Genomic DNA, 21,366 nt, shown 5'->3' on the forward strand with positions numbered 1-21,366 from the left:
GAGACCTAAACAGTGGAGAGTTCTAAATGGAAGAAAATCTAGGATATTACTACCGATAGTGAATTGACCTTTTAGAGAAAAGCTGGGATCATCGCCCTTTAACCCCAAGTAAAAAGATAAACTAAAAACGAACTCCCTAGGGTGCAGCAGAGGACCTCTTGTTGTTATTGCTAATCGCCGGCCTCGTAGCGGTCCAGGCTTCTTCCATCCTCTGCTACGGGCCTGTCGGGAACCTGGACAGAGTCACCCATTGCCAGCAACCGCTGGTGTCCGCAGAAGTTAGAAGCAAAAGTAAGAACACCAAGATCTCTCCCTCCGCCCCGAGGCCCAATCCCTAAAAAAGATCTCGAAATTGTAAAACTCATGGTCAGCTGAGTTAGAATATTTTCTGGTCTCGGCTCTGGGTTTTGGGGTCACGAGAGTAATCTGGGGGAGAAGTACTAAAGCAGGGGAAAGTAGAAAGGGCAAGAACCGCGCCACTCCTCGGTACGCAGTTAAGTGACCTCAAAGCCCTACCGAGCTGCACCCAAGCGGCTGGGGGAGGGGGGTGTCTCTAGGATCCCGGAGCGGTGGCCTCCACACCCACGGGTCATTTCCCAGCCCAGGCACAGGGTAAAGCGCTGTCAGCCAAACGTTAAGGATCCGTTCTGGTCTCCCAAGGGTCGCGGACACCGACTCCCAACCCCCGCGCTAAAGTCACCTCAACAAGAGCACAGCCATCTTGGGTTCCGGTCTGGACGGAAGTGACGCAAGCGGCGGGGCGTCTGAGCTGGGGCGGGGGTGAAGCCCGGAAGAGTCGTCACGTGATGACACCGAGTTCTTTAAAAGGCTTCGCGCCTCTGCTCTAGGTTCTGCGCTTTTGGTGGCAGATGTTCGGAAATAGTTTGTTCTTCCCCTCTTCCTAACGGTTTTTGCCAGGACTGCAGCAGAGATTCCGCTGGGTTTAGAATCTGCCACCCGCGTATGTGTTCATTTTTTTTTTTAATCTCCCTTCCAATCAGCAAGAATTGCCCACAGTCTTCACTGAGTCGGAGTTTGACTCCACCTCCCTCCCTGGCCAGCCTAAAAATATCAGAGTTGGTTGGCTGAGACAACGGGGAAAAAGATACTTTGGGCTTCTTCTCATTCTAATGTTTTGGTCAGATAGATACACAGGTTGAGACCCACTCAGGGGAATGTGAGATGGGTCCACGAGAGGACCTTGCAGTCACCTCAACAAGATGAGGAACCCAAGAATGGGGAACGTCTAATCAGGCCTCAGGATTCCTAGGCTTGAGCTGCTGCCTGAGCTAGGCGCCCACCAGCCAAAGACAACGCTCCCTTGTTCCTTGTTTCAGTGCTGTGTGGGCAACACCCACCATCAGAAGAACCTGAGATATGGGGGAGAACCTGCTTTGATTTATACATACTGCATATAAACAGTTTTGAGGAACCCAAACGTGGTGATCAATTTCAGAGAACTCACGACTGGAGAGAGAAAAAAAATCAAGTGAGAAAGGAATAAAACAATGCAAAAGTTCTTGGCCCTTTTGCGGGGAAAGGGAAACAAGGCGGGAGTGGAGGTCACAGCCCAGAAGAACTCCTCTTCTACAATAAAACATGTTCAGTCACATTAATATTCAGATCTCATTTATATTTAGCACTCCCGAATTTTTACTTTCAGGATTTAAATAGCACAAATTCATTTATTTCTGAACCAAATGCTATTTTTGCATTTCTATAATGCTAAACAAAAAAAATAATAATAAAGCATTATTATAGATTTTTTAGGATTGGAAGGGACCTTAAAGACTCTATAATCCAACCTTCTACCAAGGACAAAAATCGCTTCTGAAGCATCCCTAACAGCTGATCTTCTAGACTGCTGGAACTTGTCCTGTGGTAGTAAACAGCTTAATCATTACAAAGTTGTTCTGCTATTGAACTTCCAGTCATTGATCCTCCTATTGAACTTTCAGTCATTGATACTCCTTTGGCCTTCTGGAGTATCACATTAGCAAATAAATGAAGACCTCATGCACTTAGCCTGTTGTTGTTGTTTGGGGTTTTTTTGGTTTTTTTGGGGGGGGGTTATTTTCTTTTTGCTTGTGTGTTTGTTTGTTTGTTTTTTGTACTGGGGATTGAACAGAGAAGCATTTAATTGCTGAGCCACATCCCCAACCCTTTTTATTTTTTATTTTGAGACAGAGTCTTGCTAAGTTGCTTAGGTCTTCACTAAGTTGCTGAGACTGGTTTTGAACCACTGGGCTAGCTTTACTTAGCTTTTTAAGAAATTTCATTTAATATGTATGACCTGTTGAGTTTCTGCCACAGTCTCTGAAAACTACTACAGGGGACTCAAAGACACAGACATATATTGTCCTCAACAAATTTATAACCTTAGCAAGATCCCTGAAGAAATACAACAAAGAAAGTGGTCAACACACAAAACAGGTATAACTAAAAGTGGTGACTAGATAGGAAGAAAGTGATTGTTTATAGCTGGGAGAGGTAAGAATTGCAACATTTGTTGATGATGATTTTACCTGTGCAGTTTAGGACTGGGGTTGTAGCTCAGTGGTAGAGCACTTGCCTAGCACAGGTGAGGCACTGAGTTCAACCTTCAGTACCACATAAAAATAAATAAATAAAGGTATTGTGTCCATCTATACCTAAAAATATTTTAAAAGGTCTTTTACTTATTTATTATTTATGTAGGTATTGAGGTGCTTTACTACTGAGCTACATCCCCAGTCCTTTTTATTCTTAATTTTGAAACAGGATTTCCCTAAGTTGCTGAGGCTGGCCTCAGACTTGCAATCCTCCTGCCTCAGCCTCCTGAGTCACCAAGTCCTATTCCCATCCCTAATTCCACCCCAAAATCTTAAAGAGATGGGTAAAATGCATCAGATTAAATTCACCCTCTTTGAGCTATCATTAAAGGCTCCTTAGGAAAAGGCTTCAACTTTTCTGTTCAGACTTATTTTCCCTTCAAGTTCCCCCAAATTAAAGTGGATGGCTCAAGATCTTCCCTAAGTATCCCCAGTACGTCACAAACCTGTCCAGCTCACACATGCACAAAAATGCATGCACAAAACACATTTTCTCACATTCTTGTACTTAATTTTGTTGTTCTATCTATCTGGTTACTCTCTCTGCTCTTTCCTTATTTTCAAAATGTCACTCATCCTTCAAGGTTGATCTATATCTAACATTACCTCTTAGACCTGAGTGCCTCTTCCTCTGAACTTCATTTATTAAATGCAGTTTATTTTTGTGTTTAATCTCCCACATGACTTAACCTTCATAATGTTGTAGCTGTGTGGGTGCTCTGTTGTATTCCCAGCTCTTTGTTCATTACTAAAGCAAGCATCATGGTTTATTGTAATTGGTTGTTGATGGGTTTGTTTTCTGATCCTCTCTCCCTCTTCCTCCAAACTAAATTTTGAACTTGCAGGAGGGACGTAATTTTTATTCCTCTTTCTATTGCCTGCATTTCCATACTTTACATATAGCATTCAGTACAATTTTGTTGTCTTGCTCTAAATTGAAATGAACTTAAACTGCAGCATAAGTCATCAAAGAACTTCTTAACAAAGAGGGAAAGGTCTAGGATTTCTTCCCTTGAAATTTCTCAGTCAAGTTTCTCTCTGGAAAGAATCTCCCAGGATGCAGGAACATTGTGGGGTGAGGGAGATTCCCAAAGAACCTGGTCATCTCAAGAAATCTATAATGCAACCTATCGTAATCAAGATAACAAGAGAGTTGGAGCTGTAGCTCAGTGGTAGAGCACTTGCCTAGCATATGTGAGACACTGGGTTTGATCCACAGCACCACATAAAAATAAATAAATAAAATAAAAGTATTGTGTCCATCTACAACTAAAAATAAATATTTTTTTAAAAATAACAAAAGATATCCTGTTTTCAGAGTTCTCTGGGGGGAAATTGCTTATAGCTTCTAGGACCTCAGGGGCCTCCTGTCAGGCAAGGAGGCTAAGGAGAAATCACATTTCATGGTCTTTGGATTTAGGTTTCTCTGCCTAACTATCCCTCAGAGAAGTGTGTTTGTGTCCCTTTTTCTGTCCCTCTCCTTCATCTCCCTCCCAACATTCCAGCCTGGGGCAGGGGAAGGCCAGAAGACACAAAGCGCTCTGTGTGTGGGGTGGTATGTGTCCCCCCCATCCCTCCACCCAGAGTATACAATGCCCCTTCTGCTCTCTGCACCCTGTCCCCCCACCACCACCTCTCAACTGCACATGCCAGGCCGTAATTGGTTACTGGCTCAGGACAGCCCCCTCATGCTGGGGCCCCAGGGGATTTTAAGCGGGTTCCAGGAACCCCCGCTCAGTTCCTTGTCCCCCACTCTCTTCACCCCACAGATGCTCCAGGCCCTAGCCCCTGCCCCAGCTATGGCTCCTGGGGCTCCCTCATCTAGTCCCAGCCCTATCCTGGCTGTGCTGCTCTTCTCTTCTTTGGGTAAGTGGAACCACCCCAGTCTAGGTACCCTGCAACTCAGCCGGTTTCAGCATCCCCCCACTGCCTTTGTTGTACCCCTTATTGCCAAAAACCAGTAAGCAAAAGCAGGAAGGTGGTATTGTATTCAGAGAAAAATATATATCATTTGGAGGGAGTCAGGAAAGATATTCTGAGAAGGGAGATGGTAAAAGAAAGTTTGAACAGCATTTAGAGTGGGCATGGCTGGACCCAGGTTGGAAACCAGTAACATACCCCTAGAACCATGCTAAGAACCTGATAGGAATTGGTGTTAGAGTTTGGGAAGAAACAGGATCAAACACTGGCTTCTGTTCCCCATTCATCCCCTAATAGGGCAAGAGGTATCCAACTTTAGTTTTCCAGAAGTGAAAAGTCAGGGAGTATAATCTAAGGAGGGAGCCTGAAGTTGTGGCCTCAGCTCCTTACACTTTTTGTTTTCTTGGAGCCTCACATTCTCTCTGTTGCTCCTCATCTATTAAGTGAGTGGATAGAATAGAAGGAAGTTTCTATGAGATCCCAAGATCTTGTCTCTCTAAATCTGTCTTCCTTCGTTTGTTAGCCCATCCTTTCCTTGCCCTCTGACAAGTGTTGGATAAGCAAGAGAAAGTCAAAACAGTGGATTGAATGGATCCTTTCCTTCTCCAAACTACCCTGAGTCCTGGTGTCATGGGTGACAGTAGGCAAGCTAGGATGAGGGTGAGGGAGAAGTCAGCAGGGGAGGGACTTAAGTTACAAAGCCCAAGGTTCTCTGCTGTCAGGTCCTTGAATCCTAAACCCAGAACCTAGACTCTTACGCACTATATTGAACTGTTCCAAGTACCCTGAGAAAATATTAAGGATAAGGAGTTAGAGAAGGGAGTGATGAGAGAAATGGGGAAAGGTAATCTTGGAGTACAGGAGGGAGGGCGAGTTCAGTCCCAACGTCTGTCCCACTCATAGAACCATTGAGCTGAACTGAGAAGGGCAATGATTGGTATTATAACAGGAGGAATAGAAGTTAGATCCAAAGAATAACCTCCCTTGTTACCTTATGATTCCCAAGAAGGCTGTAAGAAGGAAGTCCTAGGAGGTGAGTAAATAAAATTGATGCTGAGGTGGGAGATTCAGGACAATGGGGGGGTGGGGGCTGTAGAATTCCCCAATATTGGCCAGATAATGGGTCTTTGTTTGGTTGCCTCCTCCTCCTCCCCCCATAGAACAAAAGGGTCTACAGTGGACCCCATCTAGGGCCAGCCCCCACACATAGTCTCCCTGGAATGGCCTTTCTTGTGTGGGTGAGTCTTGCGGGTGGCACTAGGCTAGGCAGCCAAAGAGGAATGAGGATGATTGAACCACAGAGGCTCCCATGCAATGTTATTTGAACTCTGAGCTTGGGATCTTTCTCTGTATCCAACTTCTCCAGAGAAGAGTATGAGTCCTTCCCTCCCTGGCTCCCCAGTCAAAAGCAAGTTGTATGGCAACCAGGAATTCAGTAGTGAGGATTGTCATGCCAGGGAAGACCTATATTCTCTAGTTCTCTCCATTTGGTGGGGTGGAGGGGCAAGAAATTTGAGTTTGCTATACTGTAAAATATCATACATCTGTTGAAAATAAGATTGATGTCAAGACAGGTGTAGTGGTGCATGTCTGTAATCCCATCAACTCAGGAGGCTGAGGCAGGAGAACTGCAAATTAGAGGCCAGCCTGGACAATTTAGGGAAACTCTACCTCAAACTGAAAAATAAAAAGGGCAAGGGATGTGGGTTAGTGGTAGAGTACCCTAGGGTTCAATTCCAAGTCAATTCCCACGGGGGGGGGGGTGGCAGAGAATGTTATGCAATGTATATAAAAAAGCTCCACAAGCAAACTTATCCATTTCTTATAAGTACAATTATATCTTGAGTTTATTGAGTTTGACAACCAGAAAAGCATACACATTAAATTGGTAACTGTGGTTCTGCGAGGCGACTTCAAGAATTGGTTGGAGTGGGTGTGAAAGGAAACTAACTTTATCTGTATTGCTTGGATACTATATAAGAAGAATGCAATTTATATTACCTATATAATTTATAAAAACTTTTAAACTCTGCATCTAAGGGATAACTTAAGACTTGGATACTACCAGGTGTAATGGTGCATTCCTGTAATCCCAGTGACTCAGGAGGCTGAGGCATGAGGATTGCAAGTTTCAGGCCAGCCTCAGCAATTTAGTGAGATCTTGTCTCAAAATTTTACTTGATTAATTAAAAGAACCAGGATATAACTCTAGGTTCTATCCCCAGTACAGAGAGAGAGAGAGAGAGAGAGAGAGAGAGAGAGAGATTTTATCAAAGGGAAAATGAAACTTGAAAACAGCCCATCTTTTGGAAGTCCCCAAGACAATCTGTTACTACATACTGAGAGCTTGAACAGATATAACATTTACATTCATCAATTCAGTTAGTCCAGAGAGGTTCAGGCCTCAAAATATTATTATTTCTTTGACTCAATCCTTGATTGCACTTTGGTCTCACATCCTCCATAACCTTTACTGGGCCACATGTGTTTCTTATTTCCCCTCTGTGCTTGCAGTGCTGTGCCCTGCCCAGGCCATTGTGGTTTACACAGACAGGGAAGTCTATGGTGCTGTGGGCTCCCGAGTGACCCTGCACTGCTCCTTCTGGTCCAGTGAGTGGGTCTCAGATGACATCTCTTTCACTTGGCGCTACCAGCCTGAAGGGGGCCGAGATGCCATTTCGGTGAGTGCCTGGGGGATACTGGGGTTGGATAATAGAAGGGGTGCCTCAAAAAATCAACAGAAAAGAGAACTTGGGCTAGGGAAGGAAAAATCCTTTATAAGCCATAACCCCAACTTTGGCAAGTAAGTTGCATTTTTGTCACCCTGAGTAGGATGACTGTCTGCATTGTCTTTCCACCCACAGCACTACCCTTTCCAGGCCAGAATTACTGGCCCTACCCCCGGGTGCCAAACTTTGACAGCTTTGTTCTCACTAGGGTCCTCTTACATGCTTCCCCTCATTCCTCATAGATCTTCCACTATGCCAAAGGACAACCCTATATTGATGAAGTGGGGACCTTCAAAGAGCGTATCCAGTGGGTAGGGGACCCTCGCTGGAAGGATGGCTCCATTGTCATACACAACCTTGACTACAGTGACAACGGCACTTTCACTTGTGATGTCAAAAACCCACCAGACATAGTGGGCAAGACCTCTCAGGTCACACTCTATGTCTTTGAAAAAGGTGCGACAAGGAGTTCAGAAAGGGGAGGGGGGGAGACTGATAGACTGGGGAAAGAGGCAAAAAGCCCCACCCAACGATGTTTAGGCTTTGGGAGGGAGAGCAGGAGGCAGCCTTGGTTAGGAGTCCTGTATCCCTAACTTCTGGGAATAGACGTGGGTCAATGGACCAGAGACAGAGGTACCGGTTCATTTCCCCCACTTCTTTTCCCTTCTCTTCCTAGTGCCAACTAGGTACGGGGTCGTGCTAGGAGCTGTGATTGGGGGCGTCCTTGGGGTGGTGCTGTTGCTACTGTTGCTTTTCTACCTGGTTCGGTACTGTTGGCTACGCAGACAAGCGGCCCTGCAGAGGAGGCTCAGGTAAGGGGCGGAGCCCGATTCCCCACCCTTAATCCACTATTTCCCATCTTGGTGGAGACCACTTCAGTGGGTGGGAGGGCCAAAGGAAAGAGAAAGCTGCGAGCCGCTCTGCAAAGGTTTTGGGCGAGACCAAACCCACAGCAACCCCTTTTCCTGCAGTGCCATGGAGAAGGGGAAATTGCACAAGCCTTCCAAGGACTCGTCGAAGCGCGGGCGGCAGGTTAGCGGGACTTGGAACTTGGACAAGCTGGGGAGGAGACCTGGGAGTCGCAGGGCAGCCGTTAGGGGCGGGATGGGAACAGTCAAGCCCCTCGGGATTCGTGACTGAGGTGAGCATCCCTCCCCACAGACGCCAGTGCTGTATGCCATGCTGGACCACAGCCGAAGCACCAAAGCTGCCAGTGAAAAGAAGTCTAAAGGGCTGGGGGAGTCTCGCAAGGATAAGAAATAGCGGTTAGCGGGCCGGGCGGGGGATCGGGGGTCAGGGGCAGAGTCCGCTAAAGGTTCTCAGGTGGTGGTCATCGAGATGGAGCTACGAAAGGATGAGCAGAGCTCGGAGCTCCGACCTGCTGTCAAGTCCCCCAGCAGAACCAGCCTCAAGAACGCCCTCAAGAATATGATGGGCCTGGACTCGGACAAGTGATCACCCCTCCAGACCCTGCCAGAGCAGGGGGACCTAGGCTCCTCTTATCCCCCGTCTAGGTGCTTTCCTCCCTTGCTCCTCTGCCCTGCCCTGCCCTGCCCTGCCCTCACCTCCCTTTGAGATGTAAGTTTCATTCTAAAATTCATTCCCAAACACTTGTATCGCCCCCCCCCTTGCCTGACTTTCTGGGATCCCAGGGACTAATCATACCCCTCACCTGCCCCAAGGGCTGTGTGTTTGGTGTCTGTCCCTCAGGCACTGAGAAGAAAGGGAACTTGATAGCCCCTGCCTCAATTCCAGGCCACCTGTTCTTCCATCCCTTGCACCCTAGCCTGACCCCTCTGGCTCTTTCCTTTCCCGCCCCTCCCTCCCCTCCAACAAGTGACCCAGCTCCATTATCTGTCCTGTTAACACTCAGATCACCCCGATCAGACTCTCCTTCAGGGTTTATTTAGGTTGTTGATTATTTTTTATTTTTTAATCCTTTGTTTGCTTGTTTGTTTACCTGTGCCCATGCTCTGCCCTTACCCCCATGACTGAGGACCGATGACGTCATGTGGCTTTTTCAGGCCCCCAACCCCATTAAACAGAGGGGCCCCTGATCCTCAGACCTCAGCTTGATACTTCCTGATCACTTTGGAGCACTGTTCTAGGACTCAAGAACTTGGAGAAGGATGAGGGGAGAGAGAATGGATCCTCAAAGGTCAGGGGTGGAGGAGGGGGGCAAATGAGCCTTAAGAAATGGCTTTAAACAATCAAATAGAAAGCAGGAAAAAAAAAACAAATGGGAAGTAGGGGGAAAAGGAAGAGGCTGCTCTCCCAGCTATAGGGAATTCTTAGGAATTTTCTACATTCTGTATATTGCTTTTCAAAACTCCAAATGTCCTTAAATGTTTAATAAACACTGACATTTCCAGAAGTTTCTGGCTCCCTCTTGAATTCCTAGTTCTCCTGGGAATAATCCCTGCCCCTTCTCTCATCCCCAACATCCTATGATTCTGCCTCATCAACAGTTTAGTTGTTTAGTTTGGTCTTGTGGTATTGTATAGTGGGAAGAATTCTGAAAAAGCTCACAAGACACATTGGGACGTTCAACAAATACCCCAAAAGCTTGTACTAAGCTGGGTCAGGCTTTGTTTTTACATAAGTGAAAACACACTAACCACGATTCAGATTCTAAAATATCCCAGCCACTCTAGCTGTGTGATCCAGGATTGCATTTCATTTCATTTTATTTTATTTTATTAATATTTATTTTTTAGTTTTTGGCAGACACAACATCTTTGCATTTCATTTTAATTTATCTAACTTTGGTAAGCTTGTTTATGCATTTGTCAACAACTAAGATCATGATATCCACTCTGCTTAATGCCCAAGGATGTTGTGAGAATCCATCCTATATATGGAAATCTTGGTAAATTATAAATTGATATACAACTAAGATATTGAGGATGAGTTCTTTAAAGGTGTTTCTAGCTCTTGCTTAAATAAGTACATTTTATAAACTAGCACAGATCTCTACAAAAACCCACATTTGTTTTGTTGGTAAACTATTTTAGCTATAATATTAATATCTCATTAGCTAGTTTGCTGGTATGTAAATTTAGGTGCATAATTAATATCCTTGAATCTTTAAATGATTGTGAAGACCATATATGCATCATCTTTGCTTTGGGTCAAAAAACAAGGCTCTCAAAAGCCATTTCTTCTCCTTATTAAGACTCAAAAGATGTGATTAACACCAGCTTTGCCAAAAACCCATAGTGCTACTGTTTATTTGGGGGTATCTTTCACTACTTTTATTTTATTTTTAATTTAATTTTTTATACTGTGGATTGAACCCAGAGGTGCTTGACCACCGAACCACATCCCTAGCTCATTTTAGTCTTTATTTTGAGACAGGAATCTCACCAAGTTTCTCAGGGCCTCAATAAATTGAACTCATGATCCTCCTGCCTCAGCCTCCCAAGTGGCTGGTGTTATAGGCATGCACTGCAGCACCCAGCTCTTTTCACTGATTTTAAAAGAAACATTTATCTGAATTAATTCTAATATAAAATGGATTCTGGAGAACTTTTGGTTGGGGGAGGAGAAAACAGTCAAAATCAATAAAGTTAGGAATATCTAAGTTAAAGATTTGTTATTAGTGAAGATACTAAAATGTTCATTATTCATCAAATAGTTGTAGCTGAGTACCCTGTTTGAGTTTCCTGGGCTGTTATGAGAGTCAAATGAAACTTTATGTCAGTTCTGATAAATAGCATAGCCCAGAGTATCACATTTCATTACATTTTTGTTCTAAAAATTATCAGCACCTGCATTTTACCAGCTCAGTTTACCCAATTGTTGAATATTTCTGATTCCATCAGGATTTCTGGTACCCTGGAACAGTATTTTGCAAACTTTCCATTAGGTGTTTTCACAATCATTCCATAGTTTTATGGGCTTATTCAGGACTACTTCCCATTTTCCACAATGTAAACCATATCTTTCTCTCTTCTGCAATGAAGCATTAAGTAGAGCCTAGAATAGTGAGTCACATAAAGGAAAATAGCAATATTATATGGGATAGTTTGAATTCCATCAAATTGCTACTTTTAAACAAATCATTTATGATCCTCAGTGCATCATAAATAACAAAATTTATCTAGGCATGTGGCATATGCCTGAAATTCTAGCAGCTCTGGAGGCCAAGGCAGGGGGATCCCAGGTTCAAACCAGCTTCAGCAACTTAGCAAGGCCCTGTCTCAAAATAAAAAATAAAAAGGGCTGAAGATGTAGCTCAGTGGTAAAGTGCCCTGGGTTCAATCCCCAGTACCAAATAAAACAAATAAACAAAATATTAATAATAATAATAATAACATAAATTTGACCAGACATTTGAGTACTTTGAGAATAATTTAAAGCTTTTTAATGTAAATTCAAAATAAAAAGACAAAAATTATAATACAGCTTATGAATATACATAAAAACATTTCAATAAAATATTACCAAATAGAATCCTACAAGTTAATAAAATAATAAATTATGACCATGAAGAATTAATCCTGGGAATGAAAGAATATGTCTATACCACAAGAGGGCTAGGGTGTAGCTCAGTGGTAGCTTAGTATTCACAAGGCTCTGAGTTTGATTTCCAGCACTGGGGGGAAAAAAAAAAGCATAAAGTAATTTGTGGGCCAGGTGCAGTGGTACATTCCTGTAATGCCAGCTACTCAAGAGACTGAGGCAGGAGAATCATGAGTTCAAGTCCAGCCTGGGCAACTTGATGAGACCCTCTCTTTAAATAAAAAAATAAAAATGCATGGGCAACTTGATGAGACCCTCTCTTTAAATAAAAAAATAAAAATGCAGTGATAGAATGTTCCTGGGTTCAATTCCTAGTACTGAAAAGAAAAAAAAAAGAAAGAAAGAAAGAAAGAAAAAAGGAAATATCATGTAAAACACTACACCTCTTTGTCATTAAAATAGAAAACAAGACAGTTTATTCATTACCTCTAAAAGTACTCAACACCATTTTCAAATAATTTAGTTGACATAATAAGTCAAGAATAAGAAACCTCTCTATATATTAGAAGAAAGAAAAAAACTATCTTTATTTGCAGATAGTTGTATTCCTAGGAAATCCTTAACTAGAAAGTTACTGAACTAATAAGTCAATTTGGTAATATGATTATAAGATAAATGTATTGCAATCTATAATGAGAAATCAAGATAGAGACAGAAATAAGAGAGGAGCCCATTATTGACAATGAAAAGAACAAAAACAATCACAAGGTGTATAACTTGTGTGAAGAAAATTATAATATTTAGGCCACACCATGGCCTGGAGTTCTGGAGGGAGAGCCTGCCCTCCCTGTGCCCGGAGATATGCAGTGAGCCACCCTGTGCTTGGGTTCCTTATTCACCAAAGCATGGCTCCACAGCCCAAAATCAAGGTACATATAGGCTTGAGGCTGCCATAGCCATGAAACTGGGATATTGCGGCTTCTATCAAGGGACAACAATAAGGACCTGGTAAGATATCATCAAGGTCCCTGTGGCCTGGCTGCACCAGAGGGTTCTCTACTAGGGGTGCAACAGTTATCCTGTTGCTGAGGTAACAGGGAGTCTTGCATGGGGTTGCCTATCTCTTGTTTCTCCCACTAACAGCCAGCTTCTTATGATTATCCTCTCACTAGTCATATAATCTAATACTTCCATATTCTCACATCCCACCTCCTAAACATCTCAGCCAACCCCTCAGGACCCCCGTCTACCTTTAGAAACTGTAAACCATTACTCAAACCTATTGACTATAAGGTAGAAGATAACCGAACTCATCATTTCTGATTATAGTGACAAAACTGTAAATGTAAAAATAGAAGCTAACTCATATATGGCTGCATATTGGGTACATTGAGTGCTGTAATATTGATCTCTCCCTTAAAAGTGAGCTATTGGTAACCCATAGGAACACTATAAGACAACAGGGCAGAAGCTGTAATACCTCGGATCTACACTGCAAAAGAGGAAGACTCATAGACATCATGAAAAAACAAGGGAGAAAAGTGCCCCAAACAAACCAAGATATACAACAATAGAATGCATAGATAGGGGAGTAGGTTAAATGTCAGAGAAGGAGTTCAGAATATACATAAGTAAAATGATTTGGGAATTAAAGAACAACCTAAGTGAGAAGATACAGGCAAAAATCGATCACTCCAACAAAAAGAGAACAAATACAAGTTGTAAGAGATTACTTCAAGAAAGAGATAAGAGATACTGAAAAAACAAACAAACAAATCCTCGAAATGAAAGAAACAATAAGCCAATTAAAAAATTCAATAGATAGCATCACCAACAGACTAGATCACTTGGAAATCAGGACCTCAGACAATGAAGACAAAATATATGATCTTGAAAATAAAGTTGATCTCACAGTGAAGATAGTAAAAACCATGAACAGAATACCCAAGAATTATGATACCATCAAAAGACCAAATTTAAGATTTATTGGGATAGAGGAAGGTTCAGAGATTCAAACCAAAGGAATGCACAATCTCTTCAATGAAATAATAGCAGAAAATTTCTCAAGCATGAAGAATGAACTGGAAAATCAAATACAAGAGGCCTATAGGACATGAAATGTACAAAATTACAACAGATCTACACCAAGACACATTATAATGAAAATGTCTAGCATACAGAATAAGGATAGAATTTTAAAGGCTGCAGAGAGAAAAATCAGAGTACCTATAAGGGAAGACCAATTCAGATCTCAGCAGATTTTTCAACCCAGACTCTCAAAGCTAGGAGATCCTGGAACAACATATACCAAGCTCTAAAATATAATGAATGCCAACCAAGTATCTTATATCCAGCAAAATTAAGCTTCAAATCTGATGATGAAATAAAAACATTCCATTATAAACAAAAGCTAAAAGAATTTACAGCAAGAAAGCCTGCACTACAGAACATATTCTTGGCAAAATATTCCACAAGGAAGAAATGAAAAACAACAATGAAAATTTGCAAAGGAAAGAACTACAATAAAGGAAAAGCCAACCAAAGGAGAAACCAAGTCAAGCTAAATATCAAAAATGACTGGTAATACAATTCATGTCTCTTTCAACTCATTTTGATAAATTTTTACACATAAAAATTTTAACTACAATATCATCTTATTTTTCAGATTTTTGTTTATTTTGTATTTTTTGTTTTCCATTTCTCTTCACAAAGTTACACAAATATGTGTTAGAGTCTGTAAACAAGTCAAAATAACACCTGGCATTTTGCCAGGGGAATGTTAAGAGTTCATAAACAAGTCTGGATGGTGCCTGGCAAAATGCCAGAGGGAGTGGTTTGAGAAGTAACAAAAGCGAGCCATTAAGTGTGGAGATTCCTTATTGGTTGACTGATGTATCTAGTTTATGCTAATTAGATAAGCTGTGTGGAATGTATAAATACTGCTCCTGTCCTGCAATAAATGGCTCCCTCTCCTGCTGTATCAACATACACAAGTTATTCGTCACCCCCCTGATTATTCTGCTGCAGCCGGACTGCGGCAGATGGTGGCCCGTTACGGGGAGCCCCGGGACACTCGGGGGTAAGTGACAGAAAAAATAAAAGCTGCCCATCCATAGATAGGACGGGAGCAAATCTGCTTGTCCCTAGGCAGATAGAGCGAGAGGAAAAATGACCATTTCGAGAAAATGGAGAAGATTGATACAGTATGTTTGTGTCTTGTTTTGTCTCAGTGTATTGTATTGTCTTTATGATGAAAATATGGAAGGGGTGAGAAGTAAATGACTAAGGGAAGAAGGCACCCCAGTGGAACCAAGAATAGTTAGGGCGTGTGTTTATAGAAGCCCAGGAACTCTAGTCAGAAAGAAACAAAGTTCAGAAGAAGAAAGATTATCAGAGGAGGAAGGATTATCAGGAAAAAAGTTGCAGCAAAAGGCTATTACTGAATACTTTTCGTTACTGGAGGGTGCGTGAAGCGGAGAAGCGGCTGCCGAGTGTGCAAGCCGGTCATAGCGCAGCAAGGATTTTCCAAGAGGCGTCGGCGACTGGCTCTTCCCCGCCTCCTGGCCGGGGAGCTGGCTCTTCCACTGCTGCGAGCCCAAATCTAGACCTGACCTGGAGGCACAGTCTCGCAGGCTCTTGCTCCCTGTGCCTGGAAGCAGTTTGAGTCCGGGACACTCCCCAGGGCTATCTGGGGCTGCCCAGGACGCTACAGCCGACAAAAGATGCTACTGGCGTCCCTGATGTTTGGTCATTTTTAATGCCAATAACTAAGCTACAATGGTTCTCCCACACCTGAAAGCTGATGAGTAATGAGCACTATTAATGCTTATTTCAAATGCAAAAAAACCTTGAGATAATGTACTAAATTGTTCAGAAGGTTGTTTTCTTAGTAGAATGCTACAGGATTTTCTTTAGCCATCCGGAGTTCCTGCCTTCGTCCCAGTGCCGGTAAAGACCAAGGTGGAAGAATTTCCAGTGTTGCTGAAAACCGGACGAGACTTCGGCTGAGAACCAGACAAAACTTCAGATCTAGCTAGCTGCCTGCAGAACTTACCTGGACTGTGATTTAAGCTAACTGCCTGCAGAACTTACCTGGACTGTGATTTACCTGGACTGTGAGTTGATCTGTTGAGACACTGCTTTACCTGGACTGAGACAACAAACTGTAATCTATAACAAATTGTAACTCGGTATCTTTGCTAACAGTGTCATTGCTGGTATAATTTTTCCAAGGGCTTCTTGCATGGAGCCATCAATTGGCTTGGTATTGTGGCATTTTGTATCCTCCCTTTCTGTTTGTAGCAGGTTATTTATGGTGTTTCTGTAAAAACCACTATGGTCATTATTTAAATTAAACAAAAGGGGGAAATGTTAGAGTCTGTAAACAAGTCAAAATAACACCTGGCATTTTGCCAGGGGAATGTTAAGAGTTCGTAAACAAGTCTGGATGGTGCCTGGCAAAATGCCAGAGGGAGTGGTTTGAGAAGTAACAAAAGCGAGCCATTAAGTGTGGAGATTCCTTATTGGTTGACTGATGTATCTAGTTTATGCTAATTAGATAAGCTGTGTGGAATGTATAAATACTGCTCCTGTCCTGCAATAAATGGCTCCCTCTCCTGCTGTATCAACATACACAAGTTATTCGTCACCCCCCTGATTATTCTGCTGCAGCCGGACTGCGGCAAATATGTTCTTTAAAAGTTTTAGCATTTTATATGTTATATTTTAATATATAATTAATCTGGTATGTGTGTATACATTGCCTGTGATATGAGATGAGGTATATTTTACTCTCCTATAATTAAAAATCCATTATTCAAGATTCCAAGATGAAAAAAAGATCAATCAGAATAAAAATTGTTTAATAAGGTATTTATAAAGGTAAGGGCAAGGTCGAGGGAAAAACCAACAAATTTTGTGAAGCACCTTTCCTTCCATAAACTTGGAGAGGTAGGAGGTAAAAGAAGAGAGAGCCATTATGAAAACCTTGTAGGAGAAGGTGACCTAATTGAAGTTATTCCCACCAAAAGCATGAAGAAACCAACCCACAGTCTACTAGAGTCTTACAGGGAGAAATAAAACACCTCGCTCTACTCTTGTATATTCTAAGTTCATCTCTTTGGTGTCCCTTTCTGATGGAATGCAACAAGAAACCACATAACAAGGTGACTTACCATGCACCCTACAGCATATGTCTCATCAAAAGGTGAAAGATGGAAAAAGGAGCCAATATGACAGCCAGTGGTTACATGAGGCCACTGAGTATTTGAAATGTGTCTAGTCTGAATTGAGGTGTGCTATGTGTTAAATAGACATTAGATTCCAAAGAATTACTAGGACAAAGAAAATGAACATGAACTATCTTACTAACAATTATTTTCTTTGCAAATTATGTTGGTAATCTATTGGGTTAAATGGAACTATATTAAAATTAATTTTTCTATTTGTATAAAAAAAATTAAAGGAGAACAAGGTAACATATTCTGTATCTTGATGGTAGTACTATATACTATATATTTTTTTATATTTGTATTATCAAAATTTATATAACTATAAAACTAAATAGGCAAATTGTACCATATATAATTTATATCTCAACAAACATGATTTTAAAAAGAAATCTAGTTCATAAAGTGTTTTAACAGGATTAAGCACATACTAACCACCTGATAAATAATGGCTATTATTATGATTCATTAAAACAACCAGCATCAAGCTGTTTCATAGTAGGGTAGGAGGGGGAGCATGGGAGGAATAGACGAACTCTAGATAGGGCAAAGGGGTGGGAGGGGAAGAAGGGGGCATGAGGTTAGAAATGATGGTGGAATGTGATGGACATCATTATCCAAAGTACATGTATGAAGGCACAAATGGTGTGAATATATTTTGTATACAGCCAGAGATATGAAAAATTGTGCTGTATATATGTAATATGAATTGTAATACATTCCGTTGTTATATATAACAAGTCAGAATAAAAAATAAAATACATAAACTTTAAAAAAAGAAAGTTACAACATGTATAAAAGGGTTTAGGATCTGAATAAACAACAACAACAAAAAAAAGTTTCATTCTACATTCTTTCTTTTTTTGCGGGGATGGCGGGTAACCAGGGATTGAACTCAGGGGCACTCAACCACTGAGCCACTTCCCAGCCCTATTTTGTATTTTATTAGAGATAGGGTCTCCCTGAGTTGCTTAGCACCTCGATAAATTGCTGAGACTGGCTTTGAACTTGTGATCCTCCTGCCTCTGCCTCCTACATTGCTGGGATTACAGGCATGTGCCACCACACCCGGCTTCTTCTACAATCTTAAGGAAGACTGAATAGAATAAAATTGTCTTCCACCAATAACATATAATAATCCACTGGAAATCCCAATAAAATAATTTTAGAAATGTAACTAACTGTTTTAAAATCCATATGAATGAATAAATATGCAAGGGTTTCTGGGAACATTCTGAACAAGAAAAATAATGAGAAGTGTCTTGATACACGACTAAATCAGTCAGAGTCACTTCAGGTGAACTGGGCTGGCATGAAATAATCACACAAAGACAGAGAAAATACCTTTTTCTTTGGGTTCTGTGGTGGCTCCTCTGACCCACCTCCCACAAAATGGGCAAGTCAGGCAAGAAAGAGAAAGGGACACTCCTGGAACCCTGGTTTTATTGGGGGAAGCTGTTTGAATGAACATTCCATTCATATAAAGCAGAGGAGTAATGTTACAAGGGGCAGCCCACTCCCATTGGGTACCGCCCACTCCCAAAGCTTGCTCCTCTGCTGAGCAGAGATGGGGATCCACCTGCTTCCTGGTTAGGGAAGCCAGTCTCCACATTTCCATCACTCAAAGCTAGGGGGTGCTCAGCTCCTACGTGGCAGCTCAGACAGAGAAGTGCACCTTAACACATATTAAGAAGTGCTGTAAAGTACCTGATACAAACAGGTTTAGATGCATATATAAGTAAAACAGAATACAGCATCTAAAAACAGGCAAATGAATGTAGAGTATATTATAGTATATAAACAGTATTACAGTTCAGTGATAAATAGGTTATTCTTGAATTCCTGGGCTCAAGCAATTCTCTTGTCTTAATCCCCCAAGTAGCCAAGAACATAGGGGCAAGATGACATATTGGGCTCAAATGGATTATTTAATAAAAGATACCAGCACAATTGATTTATATGCCTGGAAGAAAACAAAGTAAGATTTTAATTCCACAACATATACAAAAATAAAACCTAAATGTTAAAAAAAATTATAAACATTTAAAATAAATAAGAATATTTATTTAATTTCTAACTGGGAAAGCTCTTTAAGAAAGACAGAAAATCAGCCAGGTGCAGTAGCATGCCTGTAATCCTGGTCTCTGGAAGGTTGAAGGAGGAGGCTCACAAATTCAAAGCCAAAATGGGGAATTTCCCAGGTCTGTGCCCCAAAATTAAAAATAAAAGGAGCTGGGGATGGAGCTCAGTGGTAGAGTATCCCTGGGTTTAATGCCCAGTACAGCAAAAAACAAAAATAAATTTAGAAAGAAAGACCAGAAATCAACCAGTCCAATCATGCCTCTATCCCTATCAATCCACTAAAACTGCTCTTGTCAAAAGGTATTTAACTTACTTTTGCATCACTGTGACCAAAATACCCAACAAGAACAATTTAGAGGAGGAAAAATTAATTTGGAGCTCACGGTTCCAGAGGTCTCAGTCCAGAGACAGCTGAATCCATGGCTCTGGGGCCAAGATAAGGCAGCACTTCGTGAGGAAAGGGCCCCAGACTCAGTTCATGATGCCAGGAGTTGGATGGTTTGAGGGGAAGTGTCCAGAAGCAGAGAGAGAGAGAGAGGGAGTGGCAGAAGGAGCCTCAGGGAGGATACACTCTTCCAGGGCAAGCCCCCAGTGATCTACCTCTTTCAGTCACACACCATCAGCCTACAGCTACCCATTTACCACTCAATCAATCCATTCAAACTAGGATGGACTGATTGGGTTACAGCTCTCATAATCCAATCATTTCATCTCTGAATATTCCTGCATTAACCGGTGCATTGCGGTGGGGGTGGGGGGACATCAAAACCATAACAAAAGGTACTAATAATGTCCATTTTACCAAATCCAATGGTTACTCTCTCTTTCCCCCAGAACTGGGGATTGAATTCAGGAGTACTCTACCACTGAGCTATATCTCCAGCCCTTTTTATTTTTTATTTTGAGATAGGGTCCCCCTAAGTTACCAAGGATGAGCTTTCGTGTTGGAGGCCATATATATAAATTATGGTTTGTTTGAGTCATTAAGGCAGGGGTCCACTTTTTCAGGAACTCCTGGGTGGAATCCCCCTTTGGAGAATGCCCGGATAATGCTGATGCCTGTTTTAGCTCACAGCATTAGGATCAAACAGCTTCTGGGAGATGGGCATATCCTGCCAGATAACCTGTTCACTGCAAGACCCCTGCCACACCAGGAAGCAAGCACCAACACAAGATCCTCACCCCTGCCCACCCCAGCTCTCAACCAGAAACCTTATACCTACCAATCACCTTTGATATGTACCTCTATAAATAAAGAAAGCTCAGGCTTTTTCTTTGTTAGGAGCCAGACCCTTCTGGTTGGCTCAACCGGTCACACCCTTGCTTTGAAAATATATAATTCTTGCCTTTTTGTCTTTTTTTCTGATATATTACTTTCACAACTCCTGCCTTAGTCTTCCAAATAGCTGGGACTATAAGCTGCACTGCCACACCAGGCTCAATGGTCACTTTTGAATCTTTCTCCTCTTTTCAGCAGAATTCAACAGTTTCAGCCACTTCTTTCCAATAACATTATCCCTTTGCTTCATTTTTTTTTCTCCTACCTATTTCAGAAATGCATAAATTTAGTTTAAAGCAGAGATTGCAACAAGCCATCTTTTTACTATTGTCCCACACAATGTGTTTGTTTATTCAAATTAGTGCCACAATTGTCACTGGGCTACAGTCACCTGGAGCTGAATATTGTTTTTCTCCCCTAGAAGGAGTGGGGCATCCTTGCTTCTCTCACTTTCTTATCTGCCTAACCACTCAACATATGAATTTTCTACACTGCCTTAAAATGTCTAAGAAATGGTTGGACAGGAAAAGCTCACGGCCCACTCCTGTAAATCCAGCAACTTGTGAGGCTGAGGCAGGAGGATCACAAGTTCAAGGCTAAATTCAGTAATATAGGGAGACCCTGACTCAAAATAAAAAAGGACTGGGGATGTAGTTCAGTAGTAAAGTGCTCCTGGGTTCAATCCACAGAAGAAGGAAGGGAGATAGGGAGGGAGGGAGGGAGGAAGGAAGGAAGGAAGGAAGGAAAATACACCAAGTTATCAAGTTACTACAGTCTTCATTTCTGCAACTGGTCAAGGAGCCATAATTGGACTATGAACTTCTTCCATAACCCTTTTTTATCCCCATCCCCGCCCACCCCAGCTCTTAGCCAGAACGTCAGGTGGTCAGGGTCCTTTACCTATAGAGAGGGAATTTCCATTTCTGACTCAAGGTCTGAGTTCTCTCAATTGTCCTCCCTTTTTCGGGTTGCTGTATCCCATTAATCTTTGTTTATGTATTGATTTCTTGTGCATGGGTGTGTCTTGCTACAGCCCCATGGGTGAAGCTATGCTCACCTGTTCCTTGTAAATA

General features: G+C 42.0%; 2 protein-coding genes and 1 long non-coding RNA gene across 4 annotated transcripts in view; 2 read left to right on the forward strand and 1 right to left on the reverse strand.

Moving 5' to 3' along the window:
- The window catches only part of Sdhc (succinate dehydrogenase complex subunit C), a 40,796-nt gene extending 40,037 nt beyond the window's left edge, over nt 1–759 (reverse strand). Inside the window, exon 1 of the mRNA XM_027950796.2 lies at nt 701–759. Coding sequence (XP_027806597.1) covers nt 701–720 — 20 coding nt within the window. The 5' untranslated portion in view covers nt 721–759. The remainder of the gene's footprint in view (nt 1–700) is intronic.
- A 3,586-nt stretch (nt 760–4,345) lies between these two features.
- On the forward strand, nt 4,346–8,503 carry Mpz (myelin protein zero). The gene is made up of 6 exons (XM_027950806.2): nt 4,346–4,457; nt 7,026–7,192; nt 7,483–7,696; nt 7,917–8,052; nt 8,212–8,272; nt 8,402–8,503. Exons 1-6 carry the CDS (start codon nt 4,361–4,363, stop codon nt 8,501–8,503), a joined length of 777 nt encoding a protein of 258 aa, XP_027806607.1. The 5' UTR covers nt 4,346–4,360.
- A 5,938-nt stretch (nt 8,504–14,441) lies between these two features.
- On the forward strand, nt 14,442–16,328 carry LOC139707480 (uncharacterized). 2 transcript variants are annotated; one of them, XR_011709043.1, is made up of 2 exons: nt 14,442–14,783; nt 15,595–16,328. It is a non-coding gene; the product is annotated as an uncharacterized lncRNA (long non-coding RNA). The 2 variants fall into 2 exon arrangements; XR_011709042.1 differs by having other exon boundaries at nt 15,598–16,328.
- The last annotated feature ends 5,038 nt before the right edge of the window (nt 16,329–21,366 follow it).

This window comes from Marmota flaviventris, chromosome 10 (genome assembly GCF_047511675.1).
Source record: "Marmota flaviventris isolate mMarFla1 chromosome 10, mMarFla1.hap1, whole genome shotgun sequence".
In the NCBI taxonomy this organism is placed as follows: Eukaryota; Metazoa; Chordata; class Mammalia; order Rodentia; family Sciuridae; genus Marmota; species Marmota flaviventris.

Coding starts and splice junctions, on each gene's coding strand:
- Mpz (XM_027950806.2), top strand. CDS start 4,361: ATGCTCCAGGCCCTAGCCCCTGCCCCAGCTATGGCTCCTGGGGCTCCC. Junction 8,053..8,211: donor GCCCTGCAGAGGAGGCTCAG/GTAAGGGGCGGA, acceptor CTTTTCCTGCAG/TGCCATGGAGAAGGGGAAAT. Junction 8,273..8,401: donor CGTCGAAGCGCGGGCGGCAG/GTTAGCGGGACT, acceptor CCCTCCCCACAG/ACGCCAGTGCTGTATGCCAT.